This window comes from Herpailurus yagouaroundi, unplaced genomic scaffold (genome assembly GCF_014898765.1).
Source record: "Herpailurus yagouaroundi ecotype Mexico unplaced genomic scaffold, PumYag 184, whole genome shotgun sequence".
NCBI classification, from domain to species: Eukaryota; Metazoa; Chordata; class Mammalia; order Carnivora; family Felidae; genus Herpailurus; species Herpailurus yagouaroundi.
The window spans coordinates 14703601-14724630 of NW_024412415.1; the positions used below are offsets into that span (position 1 = coordinate 14703601).

Consider the following 21030-nt stretch of genomic DNA (forward strand, 5'->3'; position numbering starts at 1 on the left):
GTCAGAAATGAACTAACTGGATTTAGATGTAAACCAACCAATCAAAGCTATTTGTTTTCGGTATTAGATCTACCTTTATTTTAGGACATTAAAAGTAAATGTCAAGCTACCTTAAAATTATGTCCAAATGTTGACAGTTTATTGCTTTAGTTTCAATAAACTATTTTTGCCTTATAAATAAAAATAATTTACAACCGGAAAGGATCTTCTGGATTACCTAAAATAATTCATTTTGTAGATGAAGAAACTAAGAATCCATTTCGATATTATTCTACTTTACAATTCTGCATACTATTGCAAGCTATCTTAAATCCTTTTGAAAGTAGGTGAGAAAAATTCCTAAATAAATAAAAATCTACAAAGAACTAAACCCCCCAGTTAAGCAATTTGTCTGCCTGTGGATGGGGAGAATTCTGAGTCACCAACCAGTTTTCTTTTCATTATGCCGTGTCACTTCAAATTGAGAAAAATACTTTTTCCCTAGGGTTGAATAAAATCATTTAGGAAAGGCACACCTAAATCAACATGAGGGATTTGAACAAAATTCACACATGGCCTTTTGGAAAAAAGTTGGAAATATTCAGGTAATCTGAAAATTATTTACTTTTACACTCTGTAAAATTCTGCTTTTATAATAGTTCCTGCAAAATGCAAACATTAAGAAACTACTTTAGAAAACAAGGCAAGTTGCATGAATTCCAAAGAGCATGAGTATTATTAAGGTGGAGGGGTTGGGATGGGGGTTCCAAACGTGCTGCCTGTTCCCAATGACCATTAGGATTGGGTGAATAATGTGTGATCAGACCCTGAGTAGCCCTGTCAAGACCCCAGGAAGGTATGTGATGTATCTGGAGAGCATAACATAATCTCTCTCCGTGATTGCCATAAATGCAAAGATTGCAGATGGTGGCAGAAGGCTGGCAGGATGGGGGCATCTCCATGACACCACATACCTGAATTCTGCGCAGGACACGGTTGGCAAGGTTCCCCAAATGCATACTCGGTGCTGGCACAGCAGCATTCAGATTTAGTAACGGCACCAAACAAGGGTTTGACACACTGGCCTCTCTTGTATCCACCGTAGCATGTGCTCCGCATGTGTGTGTCTAAACAGGAAGAGGCATCTGTCATCACACTATCGCTTCCAATAACCCCCCAGGTCAAAGTTGAAGCTGGCTTTATTTAGCCATCGTCCCTGTTCAAACGCACAGAAAATGCCTCTGTTCTTAGGTCTCAACAGAAAGAGACAAACCCACACAAACTGCATTCAGCTTCCAAGCACTGGAAACCAGTTGTCAGACTCTTTCAGTTTTCTAGGGACTATCATGGTGTACCCAACTGTGAGACTCTTAAGTGTTGAGATTATATCTCATTCATTTCTGTCTTCCCTAGACCTGCACAGAGAAGGAGCTTAATACAGGTTAAGTTAATGATGGGTGACCAGTGACTCCCCTTATGATAAATAAGATCTTTATTAGAAGTGTGGTCTACCTCAAAATAAACATGCAATTATTGAATGTTTGAATTAAATGTACTTTCAAAACGGAGGAACTTTAATCTATAGAAGGTTCATTATACAAATCTCTGGACATTGGCTTACTAAGTAGTGTCATCTTTACCAACAGGGAGGGAGGTTCCAGCTATGCCCAATTCTCTCCCAATTCAAAGGGTTTACTGACTGCCATTCTTAAAAATAATTTGGGTAAAATTCATATCTATTTCTCAATAAATTTCAAACTTTTTATAAAGCCGCACAAAAATATTACATAAATTTCCTGATTATCCATATCCTCTTTTGTATTCTATACTTCCCGTTGGACATTTAATTCTCTACCTGAAAATGTTCACTATGAGATAATGAGCATATATATAGGCCAATTTCAAAGACCACTGTCAACAATGGAAGGTTGGAGAAAATTGAGGACATCTACATGATTAGAAAAGAAAAGGGGGAAGGAGAGGTGGGGATTCCCCTGGTTTTCATTTATGTCAGTTCATCTTTCTATCTCCTAAATTAATATCCAGCTTATGCAAGAAGAGAACTGATATTGTTGGTTTGTTCCCCCACAAGTATTAATTATGTCATATCTGTTACAGTAGAGTGTGTTTGTCATTGGTGGGATTTATTGGTCCACGGAGGGTAGATCTCTACCATCCATCTAGTCATGGCGTTATCTTACCAACACACACACGTCCATCCAGACCCACGGCCAGTCCAGGAAAGCATTCACATCTGTAGGAGCCATCAGTATTGACGCAGCGTCCATTCATGCAGATGCCAGGTGTTTCACACTCATTAATGTCTGTGGTGGGGAAAAGCACTTATTAAAAATGGAGTGACATTTACATGAAACCACAACATGTCTACAATTCTTTTACAACACTTGAAAATGGGGAAGATAGAAAATTACATGCAGCACCAACAACAAAAGCTCAGTGAGATGCATTTCATTGCCCTTTGAAAGAACAGTAACAAAAATTGACACTGACTATGTGAGCTTTTTTTTTTAACCACAGGAAAAGCCATTTCAACAATACTCTCCTGAGATTTTTTTAAATCCAAAATAAGAATCACAAAGGCAAAAATAGAATTGAAGAAAGGAGGAAAGTGAAGCTAAAAGACAAAGGTCCTGGTGGAACGTTTCACATGGCAGTTCTTCTAGGACTGTCAGAAATCTGGCTTGATAATGGACTGCAACTTTGACCTGGGCAGGAAGCTTCTCTGTTTAGCATCCAACACTCAGACTGGCGTCCATTCCAGTATCACTCACATCTTAGCACTCTGAGATGACTAGCATGGCATTAAGAGATACAGAACTAAAACCCTGATGGAACACTATAGAAAAGAAACAGAAAAGGAATATAGAAGATTTTGGTGGCCATTTCTGGCCAACAATAGCACTAAGCCACTGGAGCTCAGCAGAGAAAAATCTTTCTAAGTATTACATATATTTTATAGTATCATATGTATATATTTAGGGAGATATGGTAAAATACTTTATTGGGCACATACTAATAATAGCAAAGATTTTTCCCCTTTAATATGGGGAAGTAGAAATGGTACCAAAATTGTGTTTTGGAAAACATGTAACACGTAGAAGCAAGTCATTTTATAACAACTCCTTTTATAATATACAGCTAGTGTATGTAACTATTTCCTTTTTTCTGACCTTAAAAAGGCAAATTGAGACTGAAACACCTCTACATTTTACTTAGCTTGTGTTATTTGGCACAAGATATATTCAGATGGTCCAAGATTCCGTGTACAGATTGTATTTTAAAACAGCAGTTATATTTAAATACATGAAATCGAATTGGTTCAGTTATTCAGGTCACCTTTTTGTTCAAGCTGAGATCTACAGTAAAAAGGTGACAGCTATAGCCTGCAAAGTGACACAAAGGCTTTTTAATGAGGACAACAGATGTTACACGGACCGAGAAGGTCTGTGGCCCAAACTTTCAGAGAGTGATTGGAGAGGACATGGCTGTTCATCAGATTAGTTAACTGTAGAGATTAAATTAGCATTGTTTATTCTAGATTTGGATAGTCACATCTTTGTGGCCTCAGAACTAAATACTCAGCTCTAAGAGAAAATCTTACCCAATGATGTCAAGAGAAAAGCTACAGAAAAGAAGAAATTCACCATACAAGAAATTTCTTTCTTTTTTCTTTATTCTAGTTTCTATTTCTAGTTTGAATATTCCAAATACTTTACTGGTTGCAAACATTTGCAAAACCTAGTTTCATCTATGAAGTCATAGTGTCTTCTGAAATAATTACATCAGCATTATCTATTGGCCATACCTCATACTGAGAAGTTGTGGCCGGGGTCACTGGCAGCCTATAGGCACTGAAAATACATTTTAGTGTGCTCTGTGGATTAGCAAAAGGAGTATGTGTTCTTGTAAAAGGTCTTCACACAAAGGGGCTTTCACATTTCCTTCTGTTATTTTGTTTGGAAGCCTAATTCCAAATATTCCAGCAACCATTCCCTTCCCCTTTCTTTTTCACTTGTACAGCACTTAATCTGCACAATTTGGCACTTTGTTGTATTCTGTTTTACATTGTAGAATTTTTCTACGTGTTGGTCTTGTCTTCCAAACTATATGTTCCTCACAGCACAAGGCTCAAAAGTACAGAAACCTATTTCCCATTTCAAATTTTAAAAATTCAAATGTTTTCTCTTGCTATGAAGACAGATTTGCACAATATTAAGAACCACTGAGGTGAAGGTCATGGAGAATGTAGGTAAACAACCAAGGGATAGAAGCTCTTTTAAGCCTAGGGAAAATGCACATCTTGCCAACGACTTAATACAAGGCTTTCTTCCATAACACCTTTACCAAAGCTGTCTGTCTACCAGAGGAATCTGGAGAAGAGGCATCACAGGACTTTATCTGCTTTCTCAATCTTGAATAGCTCGACACTCAGCACTTCTCCACCTGAAACTATGAGCTGAAGGCTTTGAGTGCAGCATGTTCACAGATTTTCTGGATGTTTGGATATGAGGTTCCTTGAGAAGTATGGTTTCAATGCGGATCTTGGACCCAAGTGCAATGATAACTCATCCCTGACCATGTAAGGCAAGAGACACTAAGCACAAATTTATTTTGATGACTCTTCTTAGAACCTGAATTTTCAATAGTACAAATAAAAATCTTCATTTTTGTGGGGCACCTGAGTGGCTCAGTTCGTTGAGCATCCGACTTCGGCTCAAGTCATGATCTCGCAGTTTGTGAGTTTGAGCCCCACGTTGGACTCTGTGCTGACAGCTCAGAGCCTAGAGTCTGCTTCAGATTCTGTGTCTCCCTCTCTCTCTGCCCTTCCCCCACTCACGCTCTGTCTCTGTCTCTCAAAAATGAATAAACGTTAAAAAAATTTTTTTTTAAATCTTCATTTTTGTTTCCATACCTAGAGCAATGAGATTATTTCAAGAGCTACCGAGCTAAACAATGGCTCTTGGTTTTAGTTTATTTCTTCTGCTTAATTCTATTTCCGTTTATGCGTATGTGACTTGATAACACCTAAATAAGTCATCCATCAAAAACTTTCTGTTTCTTAAGATAATCTGAAAGAAACTATGGAGAAGAGATCAATGCAATAAGAGTATACATTATTGTGTTCAGGTGAAGTTGTGTAAGAGGTGGCAAATGACAGCCATCGAAAAACCTAATTACCATTTATTTCCCAACTCCAAGTTAGAAGAATAACTCAGCTTATTTACAAGGTTGCTCATATTTGTTGGTGCACCTACTGTTAATTCAGCTTCTCATTCATTTGCAGTGTAGCCTTTCAGGTTCCTTTGGAAGATCTCAAATACCCTTTCTGAAATAAGAACAGCCATCTTAAGCATAAACTATAGCTCTCTGGATGGCTGGACTTAAGAAGGATGTCCACTTAGGTTTCTCAAGCCAGAATTAGGAATACTTTAAATGGGAAGAATCAAGAAGGAAAAGTGGTACCTCTAAGCAATATAGAAAGGAAAAAAAGCAGGAGAAGGATATGATTTACAGCACAAACCTTTGCAATAACGCCCATCTGATGCCAGCTGAAACCCAGGTTTGCAAATACATTTAAAACTGCCATCTTCATTGATACACATTCCATTAAGGCACATGTTCCTTATGCTGCATTCATCCATATCTGAAAAAAATACAGAGGATGCATTTTCTTATGACCAGAAGAGTAAGCTTACAGAAGCCAACCTGAATCAATAGAATTCTTTTCCTTCACATTTCTTTTGTTTTTTTGTTATTGTAGTCTAAGGCTAATTTTCTTTATGGCATACAAGAAGGGCCATGTAAAATACGTATTCTTAAGTTCTCAATTTTTGACATATTCATGCAAATTATAGGGCTAAATTTATTTTCTGACATACTATATATATACTGAATGTATACACATATACATGTACATAGATTTGAAATTCATATATAATAACACATATAAAACTTCATGTATGTATGTGTGTGTATATATATATGTATATATATATATATATATATATATACATACATATATATATATGAATTTGACTCAATGAAAGCTACCAAGACTTTTTTTAAAAATATCAGTTTACAAACTAAAAAGTTTATTAACAATCTTATGGCTATATTTACTTCAGAGATACTAATTCTAATATATTGAAAAATAAAAACAAAAAGCAAAACTAAGAATGATGGAACTTGAAATATATTTTGTTCATCTCCTGATTTCTTATACAGCAGAAACCAGAAGACAGCTTGAAGTCTGAAGCAGTTTTAAATAGAGGTAAGAAAAAATTGTATTTTTAAAATACAAGACTCGACTATGGAGTATAGCTATGTTAGTTAACTTTTAGGATTTGTTGATCATAAGGTTATTTCTTTAAATTAATCAAAATGTTATTTTATTTAATACTACAGCTGTCTTGGGGGAGGTACTTGCTCTTCTAGACATGGTGTGTTTTCACTTACAGGCTTTAGTCAGGCCAATGTAATTTATGATTTTTTTTTCTTTTTTTTAAACAGGATTCTATCCCAACCGAGAATTCTGGCATTAAGTCTTTGAGTTGAATCACTGAGATAATATTCTGCCAAAAATGTTTCTAAGAACAATTTTGAAATTCTTTTAATGTATGAATAGATTCTTGGGATCTTTCCCAAAGATGTTGGGAAAGACGATAAGAAGCATTCTTCATTTTTTGCTAAACATCTAAGTAGTGGAAACTCATCAATAATGTTCATATTTTCAATTAAAAAAAAAAGTGGCAGGGGAAAAAGACAAAATGTTTGAAACAGCCCAATTCAAATGAGGTGATTAATTCAAGAGGCAATATAGCTGGTTTTCAGTAGTCAATGTTTCATACAAATTTTACATTTTCAGGTTCTTAATAGTATTTTATTACTAGACAGACACTTCAAACACAGAGACTATAAATGACAAAAAATATATGGCCTATATGAACTATACTTCAATTAGAAAAAAGAAATATATGAGGTTAGGTGTGTCCTATTAAAAAAACCCATGTACAAATTCTGATTGTATAAAATTAGGAAGTAACGATTTATGCTATAGAAGTTTTATTATCACTAGGGATCGATCTCTCAAGGACAAGCTCTCCTTATATATTTGAAATGTTATTTGACTCACAGAAATGTAATTAAAAGTACGAATATTGTTGAAAATTATGCTTGTCTCCCCCATAACGATCTGTGAAATATATTTGCTGCTTTGACCTTTCACTCAATGTTTGGCTTGGTCTTGTTAGACTTCTGATTGGAACTGCAATGGAAAATGGGGATTCATATTATTACACCGCTCTTACTGTCATACTGGTATTACCTTCACAGTTCTTCCCATCGCGTGTAACATGAAAGCCCGCATTACACACACAATGGAAACTGCCATCTGTGTTGATGCAACGTCCGTTATTACAGATACGGCCATTCTGCAAACATTCATCGATGTCTAAGATTAAAGTTAAAACAGAAGAAACAGCTTCACTTGGCGGCCTCAAAATTATTTTATTTCTCCCTCCCTCCATTCCAAACCCATCTCCAAACTTGATATCCAATATTAAAATGATTAATTAGAGTTTGCAAGACGTGACCGAAAGACTGCCAACATAATAGCATTTGATCTAACTCTAAGTTCTAATTAGACCCCTTAAATCTCAGTCGTATATACAAAATTTGTCTTCACCATTTTCCTAGCTAGTTCAATGAGCCAGTATATATCATCATTTATATTAAACTTTGGCTGGCATCTTTCAACACATGCTCCAAAAGGCAGATCTCATAGCTACATCAGAACAATAAAACAAAAGTCCTATTAAAAAAAAAAAGTCATTCCATCTGAAAACCAGCAATCATATGACTGAAATGTTTACCTTTCTTATGGCAGTCCTGGTCCAAGTATAGTTTTCTTGTTTATATATTCTTAGTTTCTTTTATAACCTTATAAGCATTTATAGCAAATAAAATATGAGGGCACCTCTCCTTCTTTGTGTTGTGTTTCATATTACACCAAAGTAAACAATGGAGCTTGATATGCAAGTGTTAAAAAGGACAATAACTCGAATAATCTATATCTGATCGCTCACTTAAAGATTAATGATTAATTCAAATTGGACAACACGGTGCACTGGATTATCTGTTCCCCTCAGTTTCTAGGCTAGATACCTGGAGGAACACCAAGGAGGATGAATACACACTGCCTTGTCTCCAGAGCATATAATCTTTGCCAGGCTTATTCCCCAGAAGACAGATACCCGGGAACTGTGTAATAGAGGACTGGGGCCGAACTATCTGTGCAGAGTTGAGGTCACATGTGCCTACGCATAAGCACCCTAAACATCCTCTGGACGACAAGAATGTGCATTCATGGCATATTGCTTACTCTGTCTACCCTGCGTCTGCACGCTGTCTTGTGGTTGACCCTCAGACGCACTTTCTTTCTGGGCAGATCCAGCCGTGGTTTCCACACGAGTCATTGGACTAGCTGAGGCAGTCTGGGCTTTTCTTCTGTCTGATCTTTGTGCCAACAACCTACGCTCTTTTTCTCTCTCATTTATTTCTTAATCCTTGCAAAAATCTGACTTGCTCCGCACTCCAAAAAATAGTAAAAGCCACATACTCTTGAGCAGAATTTTTTTAGGGTTCTATAATCTTTTGAAGCCCAAGGATAAAATAAACAGCATACAGAGTTCGGCATTTTCTCTCCTCACTATTATCAGAACACCACTGGGCTCCCCACTGCCTCACAAGATCAACTGAAAGCTTGCCATTAAAAGTTCTCTACCGTAGTTCCGTCTCTTCCGCCCCTTCTCTTCAGTCTGTCATGTACTTCTCCTCAGCTAAGTACACAGTCTTTCTGTTTTGTGGCAACTTGCATCTACCCCAAAATGTGAGTATGTCATCAACTTCTTATGTTTGAGATAAGCTTAGCACTAGGCTCTTGAGGAAGACAGTGTTTGAGGCTTTTAGGTAATCCTCGGTCTCTAGTAAATTAAGTCTCAGAGCGATAACACCACTCATCTACTCCAGCTGGCCCTTGCCCCAGCTGAGTGCTCTCAATAATCTTTTCTCTTTGCTTATTTCATAGTGCAGTCTTCTAGACATTGGTTTCAGTTTATTCTCTATATTGCAAAATGCCTAGTACACTGTACATGCTAATTATTGAGCATATTAAATACTCTGTTAAATATTTAAACTATCCTTATCTATATTCATTAAGTAGGCCATTAATAGAAATACTAGCAGGTGGACATGCTGTGCTCTGGTTTCTTCTGCTCTAAACTGCCATTTACAGGTAGTGTATTAAAATATACCAATGGCAAGAAATCTCTAAGCCTGAATCACAATCAAAGATCCTGAAACCAGTCACCGATAAAAATAAAAACTGTATGACTTCAACTCAGGTGAAGAGATTTTACTTAAAAAAAAAAAAAAAAAAGACAAATAAAACTAACTCTTACTAATGGCTGGCAATTTTTTTTAACTGATACAAACCTTCTGACCTTTCCTTGTATTTAATTTTAACACAGAATTCTCTTCCTTTTATCTGGCTTTAGTGACCAGTGAAATACCTCATTCAGTGCCAAATTTATAGAGACATAGATATTTGAGTTTCCTGAGGGTTGAAAGAACATCTTACTTGTTTCTGTTGCAGAAACAGTATATCAGTCATCCAATAAAAGGCATATAGGATGACATAATAAATTAACAAACCTGAAGGGAAAATTCTGTGAACAAACACTTATAGTAGTGCTTCCCAAACTTTAAAGTGCTTATGGATCACTGGGGGATCTTGTTAAAAATCCTGATTCTGACTTAGTAGGTCTGAGGTCAGACCTGAGATTCTGTATTTCCAATCAGCTTCCAGGCAATGCTGCTGCTGACCACATGAATAAGAAGCAAGAAGTCACAGACTCCTTCCTTATACTTTAGATCGTTCCATTAAGAAATCAGTCACATACAATTTCACCTGAAACTTTCCTCAGTTTCTGTGTCAGCAAAGGACAACCCCATTCCCTAGCTCTCAGATTAAAAATTAAGAGGCAATAGTGATGAGGCAAAAAAGTAGTGAAAATAAGATATGCCCACAGGAACAGATGCATCTTTTAAAATGATTTGGATCTCCGCCAGATTTTATGACGCTATCCTTCTGAGTGACAATATCTGGAGTTGAGTGCAAAAGGCAACAAGCCTATTAGCCTCTCCTGGCCAGGGTTATTCAAACTCTGTTAAATTCCTTTGAAGCAAACCTTTTATTTAGCATATATGTCCCCTTAACTTAGCATGTTCCAAGCTAGGACCATACCTCGGCACTCTGTCCGGGTGAGTGTGCTCTGATAGCCAGGCCGGCACTGACAGGTATATGAGCCCTGGTTATTAATACACTCTCCACCAGCACAAGGGTTTTTCTCACATTCATCAACATCTGCAAAATACAGTATATTTCAGTAAGAAATTAGAGAGCAATAACTCGCAACTTTAAGACCATTTTATTGGTTTCCTTTACATGTTAAAACACTTTCCTTTTCAGAAATAAATAGCATAATGAAAAGGATCTTTTTTCTTTCTACTACAATGTATCATGTCACAAGCCACTTGAAAACCGGTTGAGCAGTTAAAGTGTATTATTTTCCTGTGTCATTTTTCAGAGGAAAATGCCAAACACGTAGCAACTCAACACTCCAAGCTAATAAACATTTTCTCTTCCTTGAGTTTGGCCTAAGGGAATTAAACAGACTACCATTTCAGAAATGGCTTCTAGGCAGAATTCTGAGTATCTCCTGAAGCTCTATTTTTCAGTCAAAAGGGGGTCTCACCTTATCTAAGCATCTCTTGTTGAATTCCACTGAGAACATTAGAACAAGACATGAAACACACCATTTAAAGAGCTATTCTCACTGACCACAGAGTCCACCTCCCAACCCAGAGAGGCTCCCACTAGTTTTACAGTTGTTTAGAACTATCAGTATATTTAACAGTGAACTGGTTTATATCCTCCTATTTGTAAAGATGAGGAAACTAAGGTTTTTGGAAGATAACCCACCCACTCACCCAGAGTCACAAGTTTTTTGCCGCAGGTGTGTCCCCTCCCCCCCACCACGGGGGGCTACGTGTCCCCTCTTCCACCCAGTTCTGGATGACTTCTATGGACTGAATGACTCTCTCCTAGTGTGTTGCTAGAAGGGGCATTAATGTCACCAGGAAACTACACAGTGTGAGAAACTAAGAACTCCTTATTTCTGCCTGATTCATAATGATAGAATTAGACTTTATAACAGAACTAAGAAAGGGACTTATTTTTAAAAATTAGATGGCAATTGGGTGTTCTTTTCCAATCTAACAAATGAATTATTCTTTTGTTACACTTCCTCCTTTTGCTGGCTTAAATGACTTGTCAACAACTCAAAGTTTCTTTTCAGTTTTAACGACTTTTCAGTTTTAGAGACAATTGGTGAGTTATATCCATTTAAGTTAGTAAAATGTGCAAAATTTTATAATTTGGGGACAGTTTTAATGCTTTATTTTAATGGTCAGACTTTTGATGAGATGGCTTAATATGAAGCTACTAGCAATGACTTCAACATATTTTATGACGAAGGTTAAAAGGCCCTATAGTTGGCGGAATAGTACCCCTCCCCAAATATGTTCATGTCCTAATCTCCAGACCTCTGAATATGCTACATGGCAAAGGGGAATCAAGGTTGCTAATCAGCAGATCTCGAGATGGGGGAGCCTCCTGGGTTGTACAGATGGTCCCTGTGTAATCACAAAGGTTCTTAAAAGCAGAAGAGGGAATTAGAAGAGAATTCAAGATGTGAAGATGCTATATCACTGGCTTTATAGAGGAGGGGACCATCATCTAAGGAACACAGATGGCCTCTATAAGCTGGAAAAGGCAAAGAAATGGATTCTTTCCAAAAGGAACACAGCCTTGCCGACATCTTGATTTTAGCCCAGTTATTTTAGTCCTCTGTTGGACTCCTAACATACAGAACTACATTTTAAGCCACTGACTTGGAGCTGATTTGTTACAGCTGCCACAGGAAACCCATATAGTCATGGGACAGAATTGTGATAGCCCCTCGGAGCAGACCTAACCATATGTATCACATACCAATGCACTCCCCGCGGAGGTCCAGCTGGAATCCTTTGTTGCACTCACACCGGTAGCTCCCAGGAGTTGGAATGCAGCGTCCATTTTGACAGAGATAGCGAAACAACTGGCAGTAATCAGTGACATTGACTGGCAGCACCCCTAAAGGAATAACATGAAACCCTATTGAAATCATTTATAACTAGGACATCTTTAATCAGCACCTAACCCACTAACAATGAGCAAGATGCTAAAACATAAAGGAAGGAAACACTCTTTGGGCAAAGATCATCTGGGGCAAATAAAACCATATTTCCATGCCCGCTTACAGAGATCACTTGTAGCCAGGTCCTGCAGCCTCACAGTAGCCTACTTCTCCCTACCTCTACCTCTTTTCTGCCTCACTCTCAAGCCTCCAGTTTGGGTAAATGACAAAGGCAAACAGTTCTTGGAAATTACTTGCAAAGCTGCTCTGCATTATATAAAACTCATTGTATATACCTCCTCTATGACTTCACCCTGTGAATCAGATTTAAATCTTTCCCATAACTAGCTAACTAACTGTCCTACAGTTGACTCAAAACATCAATAACAAAAGGACATTAATCAGGATGATGAAAGCTATTTTTCTCTATGAAATAGGCATATTAAGAAACTTACATACAACAGTCTGTAAACCAAACAGTAAATCTAAGAATCGACATGCTAATTTAATGACCAAATCAGCATTAAAAACAACAAAAAAGTTAACTTGGTTAACGTAAGAAAAATAGCCAGATGACTTTTGACTCCTTACTTGGTGGTTCCCGAGATGGGTATGGATATTCCACTGGTGGTCGAGGGACTGGTACTGGAGGTCCAGGAGGATAGCCAGGAGGAACAGGGTGAACTGGAGGAATGGGGCCAAGGGGTGGGGAAGGATATCCTGGTCTCTCAGGAATTACCAAAGGGATGGAGCACAGCTTGTTGAAATCCTCTGGAAAAGCATGACACAACAGAACACAAAAGCTGAGCTGCAGTGTACCTCATAGGCCCGCGGAAGACACCTTTATGCTTCAAAGCAGCTTTAAATAAAATCAATCGCGAAACCACATAGATCAATTGGAGAAAAGGGAAAAAGCCAACTGGCTTCATTCCCATCTTAATAGCTATAGTCACTATTAGGAACAGTAATTCAAAACTAAAAACAAACCCCCCAGGGTATGTACCACATGCCTCTCCCAAAATTTAAGGAGTCTTTACCTATGTCACGGTTCACTTCAAGGAAGAATCAAATGCCACCTTCTCCATTCCATCCCATTTATGGACCCCACAGAGCTCTAAAAAGCATGCTAAAAAGCCTGGATTTTATTTTATGTGAAATGGCAAGGCACTGGAACTCTTCAGACTAATGTGGGATGTAATCAAGTGAACATTTTCAGAAGATCGATCTTGCTGATACATGGAGAATGTGCTAAAGGGAGGCAAGGCTGTTACCGAAGACTAAGGGCAAGAAAACAATGGCTGGACATGGGAGGCAGTGATGGGACTGGGCAGAAGTGAACAGATTTGAAGCATATTTTAGAAATAAGTGAGTAGTACTTCATGAAGGAGTAAATGTTAGAGCGGAGGGAACAGGAAATCAAGAATGACATAGTCTTCTGGTTTAGCAAACGGGTAGATGTTGGTGACATTTACCTAAATGGGGAAAACTGCAATGGAAACAGGTTTGGTGGATAGAGGCCAAGTTCCATTTGAACATACGAATTTTGAGATGTCAGACATCCAAGTAGATTTGTCACACAGCAGCTGTGTAAGAGAGTTTGAAGCCTAGAGAAGAAGTAGGGGCTAGATAGAAGTTTTGCAATTATCGGTAGATAGGTAGTATTTAAAGCCCCAGGGATGGATGTGGAAACTGAAGAGAAGTGTGTGCAGAGAGCCCTGAGGAATATCTATTTGTAAAAGACAACAAAGTGTTGAAGCAGCAGCACCCCACAGGGCAGAAGGGATGGGGGGGGGGGGGCGGGGTATGTGTGTGTCCAGTGTTAATGCTGCATAATGATTCCCTGAACTAGTATACCTGAGTTAATCAACTATTTTCCTCTGACTTCACATATACACTGTATTCCTCTTTCTCACAATGCCAGGTCTTTATCAGAATAAATCCTCTTTAGATTTGTGACCCTTTTTTTTTTTTTTTCCTGAGCTTCCCAAAAGGTGTTTTAAAACAGTAGTCAGGTTTCCAGGGATGTATTTACTTAACTACTAGTACATTTTCATGTTTCCTACAAATAGCCATATCTTGTTATAGTTCGCCTTTATATGTAAATTAACCATGTGATTTTTTAATTTCTTTCTTCTCTCTCTTTTGCCAGAATGTTAACAATTTTATTATCACTGCCACACAAGGATACTCCCATTGATACTTTCTATACTAGTTTTATCCAGTAACAGAAATTAGGTTAATATCAGTCTTTTCCTTATGGACTAAATCTGACTTATTCTAAGGCACTGTAATAGGTCTTATGGAATTACATTCCTGTTTCAACCTCATGGGAAAATCTGCCAATTTACAAGCGGCTAAATATACCTAGCTACCATGTACTCTGTTGTTATTTATTGGTCCTTTACTAAAACATCTTCAATCCCATATGCTATTTCCAACTCAGGTTAAGTTTATGTTTTTAGAGAATTCTATTACTGCATTTAATTATTGTTTATCTGTAATTTTAACCCACAGATTCTGTAGCACTTGACTGCATCTGGAAAGGATTTGTATACTGCTTATGCTTCCCTGAACCAGGAGGCTACAATCCCTCCTAACAAACCACAGTGATCCCTCTCATAGATCTATGGATGCGCCACGTATCATTTCCTAGCTACCAGCTTGCCCCCACATTTCTACTACTAAGACTGTGCCCAGTCTTTGAAGTCAAGAATAATAACTAACTCATAACTAATTCCCACTCTGAATCTAGCCCTGCAAATTCACAGAAGAGGAATTCATTAACTACGTGTTGGATTTAACTGGATAGTAATTACACTAAGGGACTCATTTTTCTTCCAAGCTTCAATTCAGCCTTTTTCTTTAGTCTTTTAGGATCTGTATAAAAGAAGTTGAATATCTTATCAGGATCTCTGCTAATTAGGTGAGTATATGACTTTAAGCATGCCATGAAATTCATCTTAACCTGAGTAGGAAAATTCATCTTAACCTCCCAGTGGGTCCAACTTCCTAACTTTCCCATGAGCCCCTTTGACATTCAGGATCAGTGAACTGCAGCTCGTTTTGTTCAACTGATATCCGTCTTTCCTATCTCCATGTAACCTGGAGATGTTACTGATTTTTTTTTAACAAGGTGAAAAGCTGACCAGTCTAAAATAATCCTACATGTGTCTATATATACATCATCACTCTCCTTAAGAGCCTAGAGCTCTATAGCATTGCTACCAGAATGTTGGAGCAAACAAAACACCCACTTGCAAATCAGCTTTTCTCTGTCAGTCTGCTTTTCCCTGGGCCTATCTTAGATTTGGGGTATTTCAGTGGTACACATGAGAGAGCAGTTCCCTGCAAAGCCACACAGGGGAACAGAACCTTCTGCTCATGTATCCCAAAGTACGTTTTTAAGCACCTCTACCTGCCCTTCCCTCTCTCCTCTTTTCAAGGCCTCAGCACAGAAAGGAATCTTCACCAGTACTGCTGATTCCTAAATTAACATATATATTTAAAAAGTGATTTTCCTGGTACCCAAGACATGTGTCTTAGTAGGACAACATGTACTTCTAAACAGTAACTTACTAAATGTTCCCCCTAGTGCACTAAGGACAATGGGCTATATTTTTAGTCCAAAGACAGTATGAAAATCAGACAAAATATACTACTTGTTATACATTAAAATGTATTGAAAGATTCTTATTGCTTCTTTAATCCACACATATAACTCTCAGCAATAAAGAGAAGTTTTAGAGTACATCTGTGAGCAGGTGTAGAATCCATGATAATGGGAAATTTACATTCTGTGTGTAACATTCTACAGTAATCCGTTAACTCTGTGTTTATCCTTCCCCACCTTGATTTGCTCTGCTAAAACGCTCTGATTCAAACACAACATTCAGGAATCAGATTGGGAAGGAGCTATAATCCCGGTTCTTACTTAAATCTGGTGGGAAAGAGGTCACTTAATAAATTGTTCACTCTACGTGGAAGCCTCCTATGAGGAAGATTTTGCTAAAAATTGTGGAAGTGTTATGAAAGCATCAAGAATATGGGATTATGATAATGAATGAGACCTCCTAATGAGATTTATCAGCTAGTAAAAAGGCAATACATGAACACAAATTGGCACAAAGCAGAGTAGATGGGATTTGTGCCATAGCAACAGTAAAAACTTGGAACACAGAGACAGAAGGCAGCATTTCCAGCTGTGGTTATCTTGGGACGTTGAAGAATTAGGTCATATTGGGAATCATGTTAGGATCCTTAACAAACAAGACGGCATTTAACAGGCAAAGTAGTAGAGATAGGAAGTAGGGAGTAAGAACCTCAACTGAGGAGAAGTTTTAGGAAAAAAAGAATATCTGAGTTTAGAAATCTTCAGACTGGCTTCAGGGAAAGCTTGATTGTATAACTTAACTAGAAAGTAAAGCTACCATAAAGAATAAGAATTAAAAGATGAACTGGGGTCAGATTTGAGGACACGAGATGCTCTCTGCCAAGTAGTAAAATTTTATTTTTAAGAAATGGAGTGATTTGGACCACTAGATACTGCCTGAATTCATCCTGGGAAAAATTTTCTGGACATCTTTTCCTACATTTTCCCCAGCCATAATTTTTTTAACCAAACTTCAGATGAGTTATGCTTTGGGAAATGTATACGGCAGCTGTGGATTTCATAGAGACAAGTTAGGAGGCCACTGCAATAGTCCAGACGAGAGAAAATGAGCTTTATGTGGAAATGGAAGGAATATGACAGATGAAAGAGGTATTACAAAGAGAAAAAAAAGTCAACAAGAATTGGCAACAAGCAAGAGGAAAGTGTCAAACGTTAGGGAAGGAGGAAACGTGCATCCAGAGTAACTCACCGAAAGACTCTGAAAGAAGTGAGTTTTATTCAAGTGAGCTTTAAGGACTATTTGAGAGCCAAAAGAAATACAGAATAAGAGAGGACAAGTACTTCTGAAAAGGTTGCTACTTAGCGGTAACAGGCAAGCTAAGGAAGAAGCAGTACCAGAAAACATTATTATTTGCACGGATCTCGATTTTTCCCCCCAAGTCATTGTCTGGGGAAAATTCCCTGAGAATCGCCTCTTTATTTTCTGGAATCTTTTTCACTTACCTGGATTTCCACTAGATCTGCATCATGCACATTGTCACTGGGCTTGTGGGGGTAGAACTGGGGATACTCCGCAGATAACTGGAAGGGCTCTTACCTGTTGCTCTGATGGGACACATCTCAGGGGCGACAGTGACCCCTGGAGACCAGCATCGGCCAACATCACAGCAGCACTGCATTTTGGTTATGGACTGCGGCAGTTGGTTAGAACAGCGCCCGTTTGCCAGAGCCGTGTAGCAGTATCCAGGGCGTACATCTGTGAGAACAAAGAAGCACAGCCACGCGCACATCACTGGGATGGAACTCAGAACACCCCTCTCCTCCTCCAACACCTCTACGCTTCACACTTGGGCTGTGGTAGGCAGGATGCCCTGACACTCCTGCCTCCTGAGAGGGAAGCGGTGAGCCCTGCTTGGGAACAATACTCAGTCAGAACTCTCTTCGTCTCACACCTTTCGCCCCTGCGAGCTGGTGCACTTGGCCAATGTCCCACATTCCATCCCCAAGGTGGGAACGAATGATTACAACCATATGTGCCATAGGAAAAGAGAGACTAAGAAAATCACTGGCAGTGACAGTTAATTAGTTATAAAGACCTGTCTCTATACTGAAGGGAGACTGTGTTGTCCTTGGTTTCAAACTACTTAATTCGAGCCACTTTAGGCAAATATTGATATAAATCTATTTTAAAACAACATGAAGTCTGCACTATAGTCTACATTTCTAAAAGATCTTTCTTATTTTTCAGACTGAAACCGTGAGTCAGACTTGCAAGATTTTTTTTTAAAGGAGTGAGCCACTTTGCCGTCAGATCCAATGCTTGTTAATAAAGATTTCCTTTTGTCCTGGGGCCCTAACAGGTTTTATAAGGCACTGATTATTTACAAGTTCAAAATGTACATGATTCCAAGTTCTTAGTCCCATAAGATGCAATGGTTCTTGAAAGATTTTTTTTTTTTTTTTTTTTTTTTGGCAGAAAGGTATCTTCTCAAAGCAGCACGGGAAGACATATTTCTCTATACCACTTTTATTGGGTTACATCATGTCTGACTGTCATGACAACATTGACACACTGAAGTACAAGTCTAGGCTACCAAAAAGGAGCCTGTGACATAGTAGAAAGCTAAGTGCTTCACGGTGAGGAAGCACCGTGAAATAGAGGCAGCCAGCTAAGTATAGAACATCTTGATCCACCTAACACCTTGAGGATGAACCTCCCTTTAACAAAAGTGAATCACTGCACAGTGATATCCATACACAATAAAGTTGTAAAAAGTACATACTATTTTAAATATGCTTGCTATCTGAAGAAATTAAATGGTAAACGCTTTTATAAAATGAAGAATTTTTTATAGTTAAAACTTCACCACTATGTTTCCTGTAGGTCTAAATATTAACCTTCAGGTTTGATCAGAGAAGGTCATACCTATAAATGTCTTCATCTACATCATTCTTAAGAACACAAAGCCATCAAACCTTGAAGGTTACAAGAAATCAATTAAAAATAAAATAAAAAAGAAGGCTAACTTAGACACATATAAATTATTAACATCATAGGAAGAAGGCTACAAAAAAAACCTAGACAAACCATCAAATAAAATTAGATCAGCTTGAAAGAATACAGATTATTTCTGAAAAATACTTAATACTTAGCAGGGAGGCACCAGGGTGGCTCAGTGGGTTAGGCATCAGTCTTTGGCTCAGGTCACGATCTCGCCGTTCTTGAGTTTGAGCCCTGTGTTGGGTTCTGTGCTGACAGCTCAGAGTCTGGGCTACTTCAGATTCTGTGTCTCCCCCTCTCTCTGCCCCTCCCAGACTCACACTCTGTCTCTCTCCCTCCCTCTCTCTCTCTCTCTCTCCTCTCAAAAATAAACGTTTAAAAAAAAACCACTAGCAGGTATTGTGGCCCCAGCTCCTACACCTGCAGTCAGACTAATAGTCTCAACAGAGAGGCAGAGCGAGTTTCCTTGCAGCCTGATCCAGGGTAAATGGCCGGAGAGAGGAGGGCAGACAAGATAAGCTCTGTGAAGCTACAGGTGGCACCTTCCCTATGAAGAAGGAGCAATAAAACTTCCTAGTTTCTACTTTTCATTGCTTTAAAGCCACTGATAATTTATATACCCAGGGATTAGTAAATGGAAACAAAACGCTGTTAAGAATAGGAAGAAATCTTCAGAACTGGCTTATATCCCAGTTTCAAATGAATTTGGTGGTCAAAACCCAGTATAAATACTTGACCACAATTTATATATATAATTTTCAGTGTGGGCTATCTTTCGGAGCAAAACTGGAACCTACAGTTGCCAATCGCAAAGTCCTAATGGGCTAATGTCTATTAGTTTGCACATTAACTATGATACTATTTTACTGCCCCGCTGGCTGACTTAGATGTTATATCAGTAGGTTAGAGACTTAATCAAAATGGTGACTGTTGCAGCTAAAAAAAATTACCGGCCATATCTGGGTTTTTGGCAATCTCTGATTTACAAACAGCACCTGCACATACAATAAGCATTTGGCTGATTTCTTGTTCTGAAAGGAGGGCTTTGGTTAAAAATACACATATTTACAATATTTATGATTCGGAATAAAACCTATAGGCTGACAAGTAAAGGAAGGGAAAATATGTGAAAATCAGGAGGCATTTGGAGGAACTGTCCCCTGGGCACACCAGCCTGAAGTTTCCCATGTCATCAGGAAGCAGGAAAGAAACCATTGTATAATGTGGGATCATTCTCCCTCGAGGCTAAGGAGTGGCTTTGGGATGATCTGAAGACCTATGGAAGCTGAGGGGGAAGAATGTTAGGATTTGGAGGAGACAAATGGAGGGCAGGAGGAGGCATAGATGCCTTCTTCTATTTTGAATTTGCTCTGGCCAAGACATCTGGCAAAAAAGGGTAGGAAGCTTTCTTCCTTTTTCTCCTTCTGAATCACTTGGCCTTTTCTTTCAGAATGCAGAAGTCACATTATATCAAAACAAATATATTATGGATTAAATAGGTGTTTGCGGGTCATACTAGCCTATCAATAGGCCTCTCATAACCAATCACTAACATCATTGTGTCCAACCAGGAGCTAGGAGCTGTGAGGCCCAAACTAGGTACAGGATGTCATCAGGATTCCTGGGAATTGATGAGACAGAACACACTAAGATGAAAAGACTGCCCTACACAAGTTATTATAAAGCACCAAAGCAAGATCACAGAACAAAAAAATAATACTGCAAAAGCTTACAGGACAAAGGGAGTGCTGAGACAGGGAGGTTTGAGAGCCTGAGAATGTGGGGGCCAAAGGTAACAGGTGGAATCTCATGCTTAGAAGAGAAGTATCAGGAAGATGTGATATACCACTAGCCACGTGTGGGGTTTTCTATTGGTTAGATTTACTAATTCCAAATAGGCAACCTAAAAGCAAACCTTGGATTTGTTTATAAGTTGGAGACTATGTATTTTCTTTTCCCTAGGGATATTTGCCAGGGTGGGGCCCCCCCCCCCCCTTGAGGGTGTCTCTGTGGTTTACCATGGCAGGAAATACCAGCATTAGGGAAGGCCGAAAGGTCACTTGGAGCATTTTATGTAACAAGTTCCTAACTATGGCAACAAACAAAGTACCAAAGAAGAAGAA

The 21030-nt window shown here is 38.5% G+C and overlaps 1 protein-coding gene across 1 annotated transcript in view; it reads right to left on the reverse strand.

The window, feature by feature from the left end:
• FBN1 (fibrillin 1) overlaps window positions 1-21030 on the reverse strand; it is a 242882-nt gene that overhangs the window by 96091 nt on the left and 125761 nt on the right. The window contains exons 9-16 of the mRNA XM_040492627.1: window positions 17504-17662; window positions 12888-13067; window positions 12113-12253; window positions 10304-10423; window positions 7325-7450; window positions 5522-5644; window positions 2181-2303; window positions 954-1106 (exon numbers count right to left, since the gene is read on the reverse strand). Coding sequence (XP_040348561.1) covers window positions 954-1106; window positions 2181-2303; window positions 5522-5644; window positions 7325-7450; window positions 10304-10423; window positions 12113-12253; window positions 12888-13067; window positions 17504-17662 — 1125 coding nt within the window. The remainder of the gene's footprint in view (window positions 1-953; window positions 1107-2180; window positions 2304-5521; window positions 5645-7324; window positions 7451-10303; window positions 10424-12112; window positions 12254-12887; window positions 13068-17503; window positions 17663-21030) is intronic.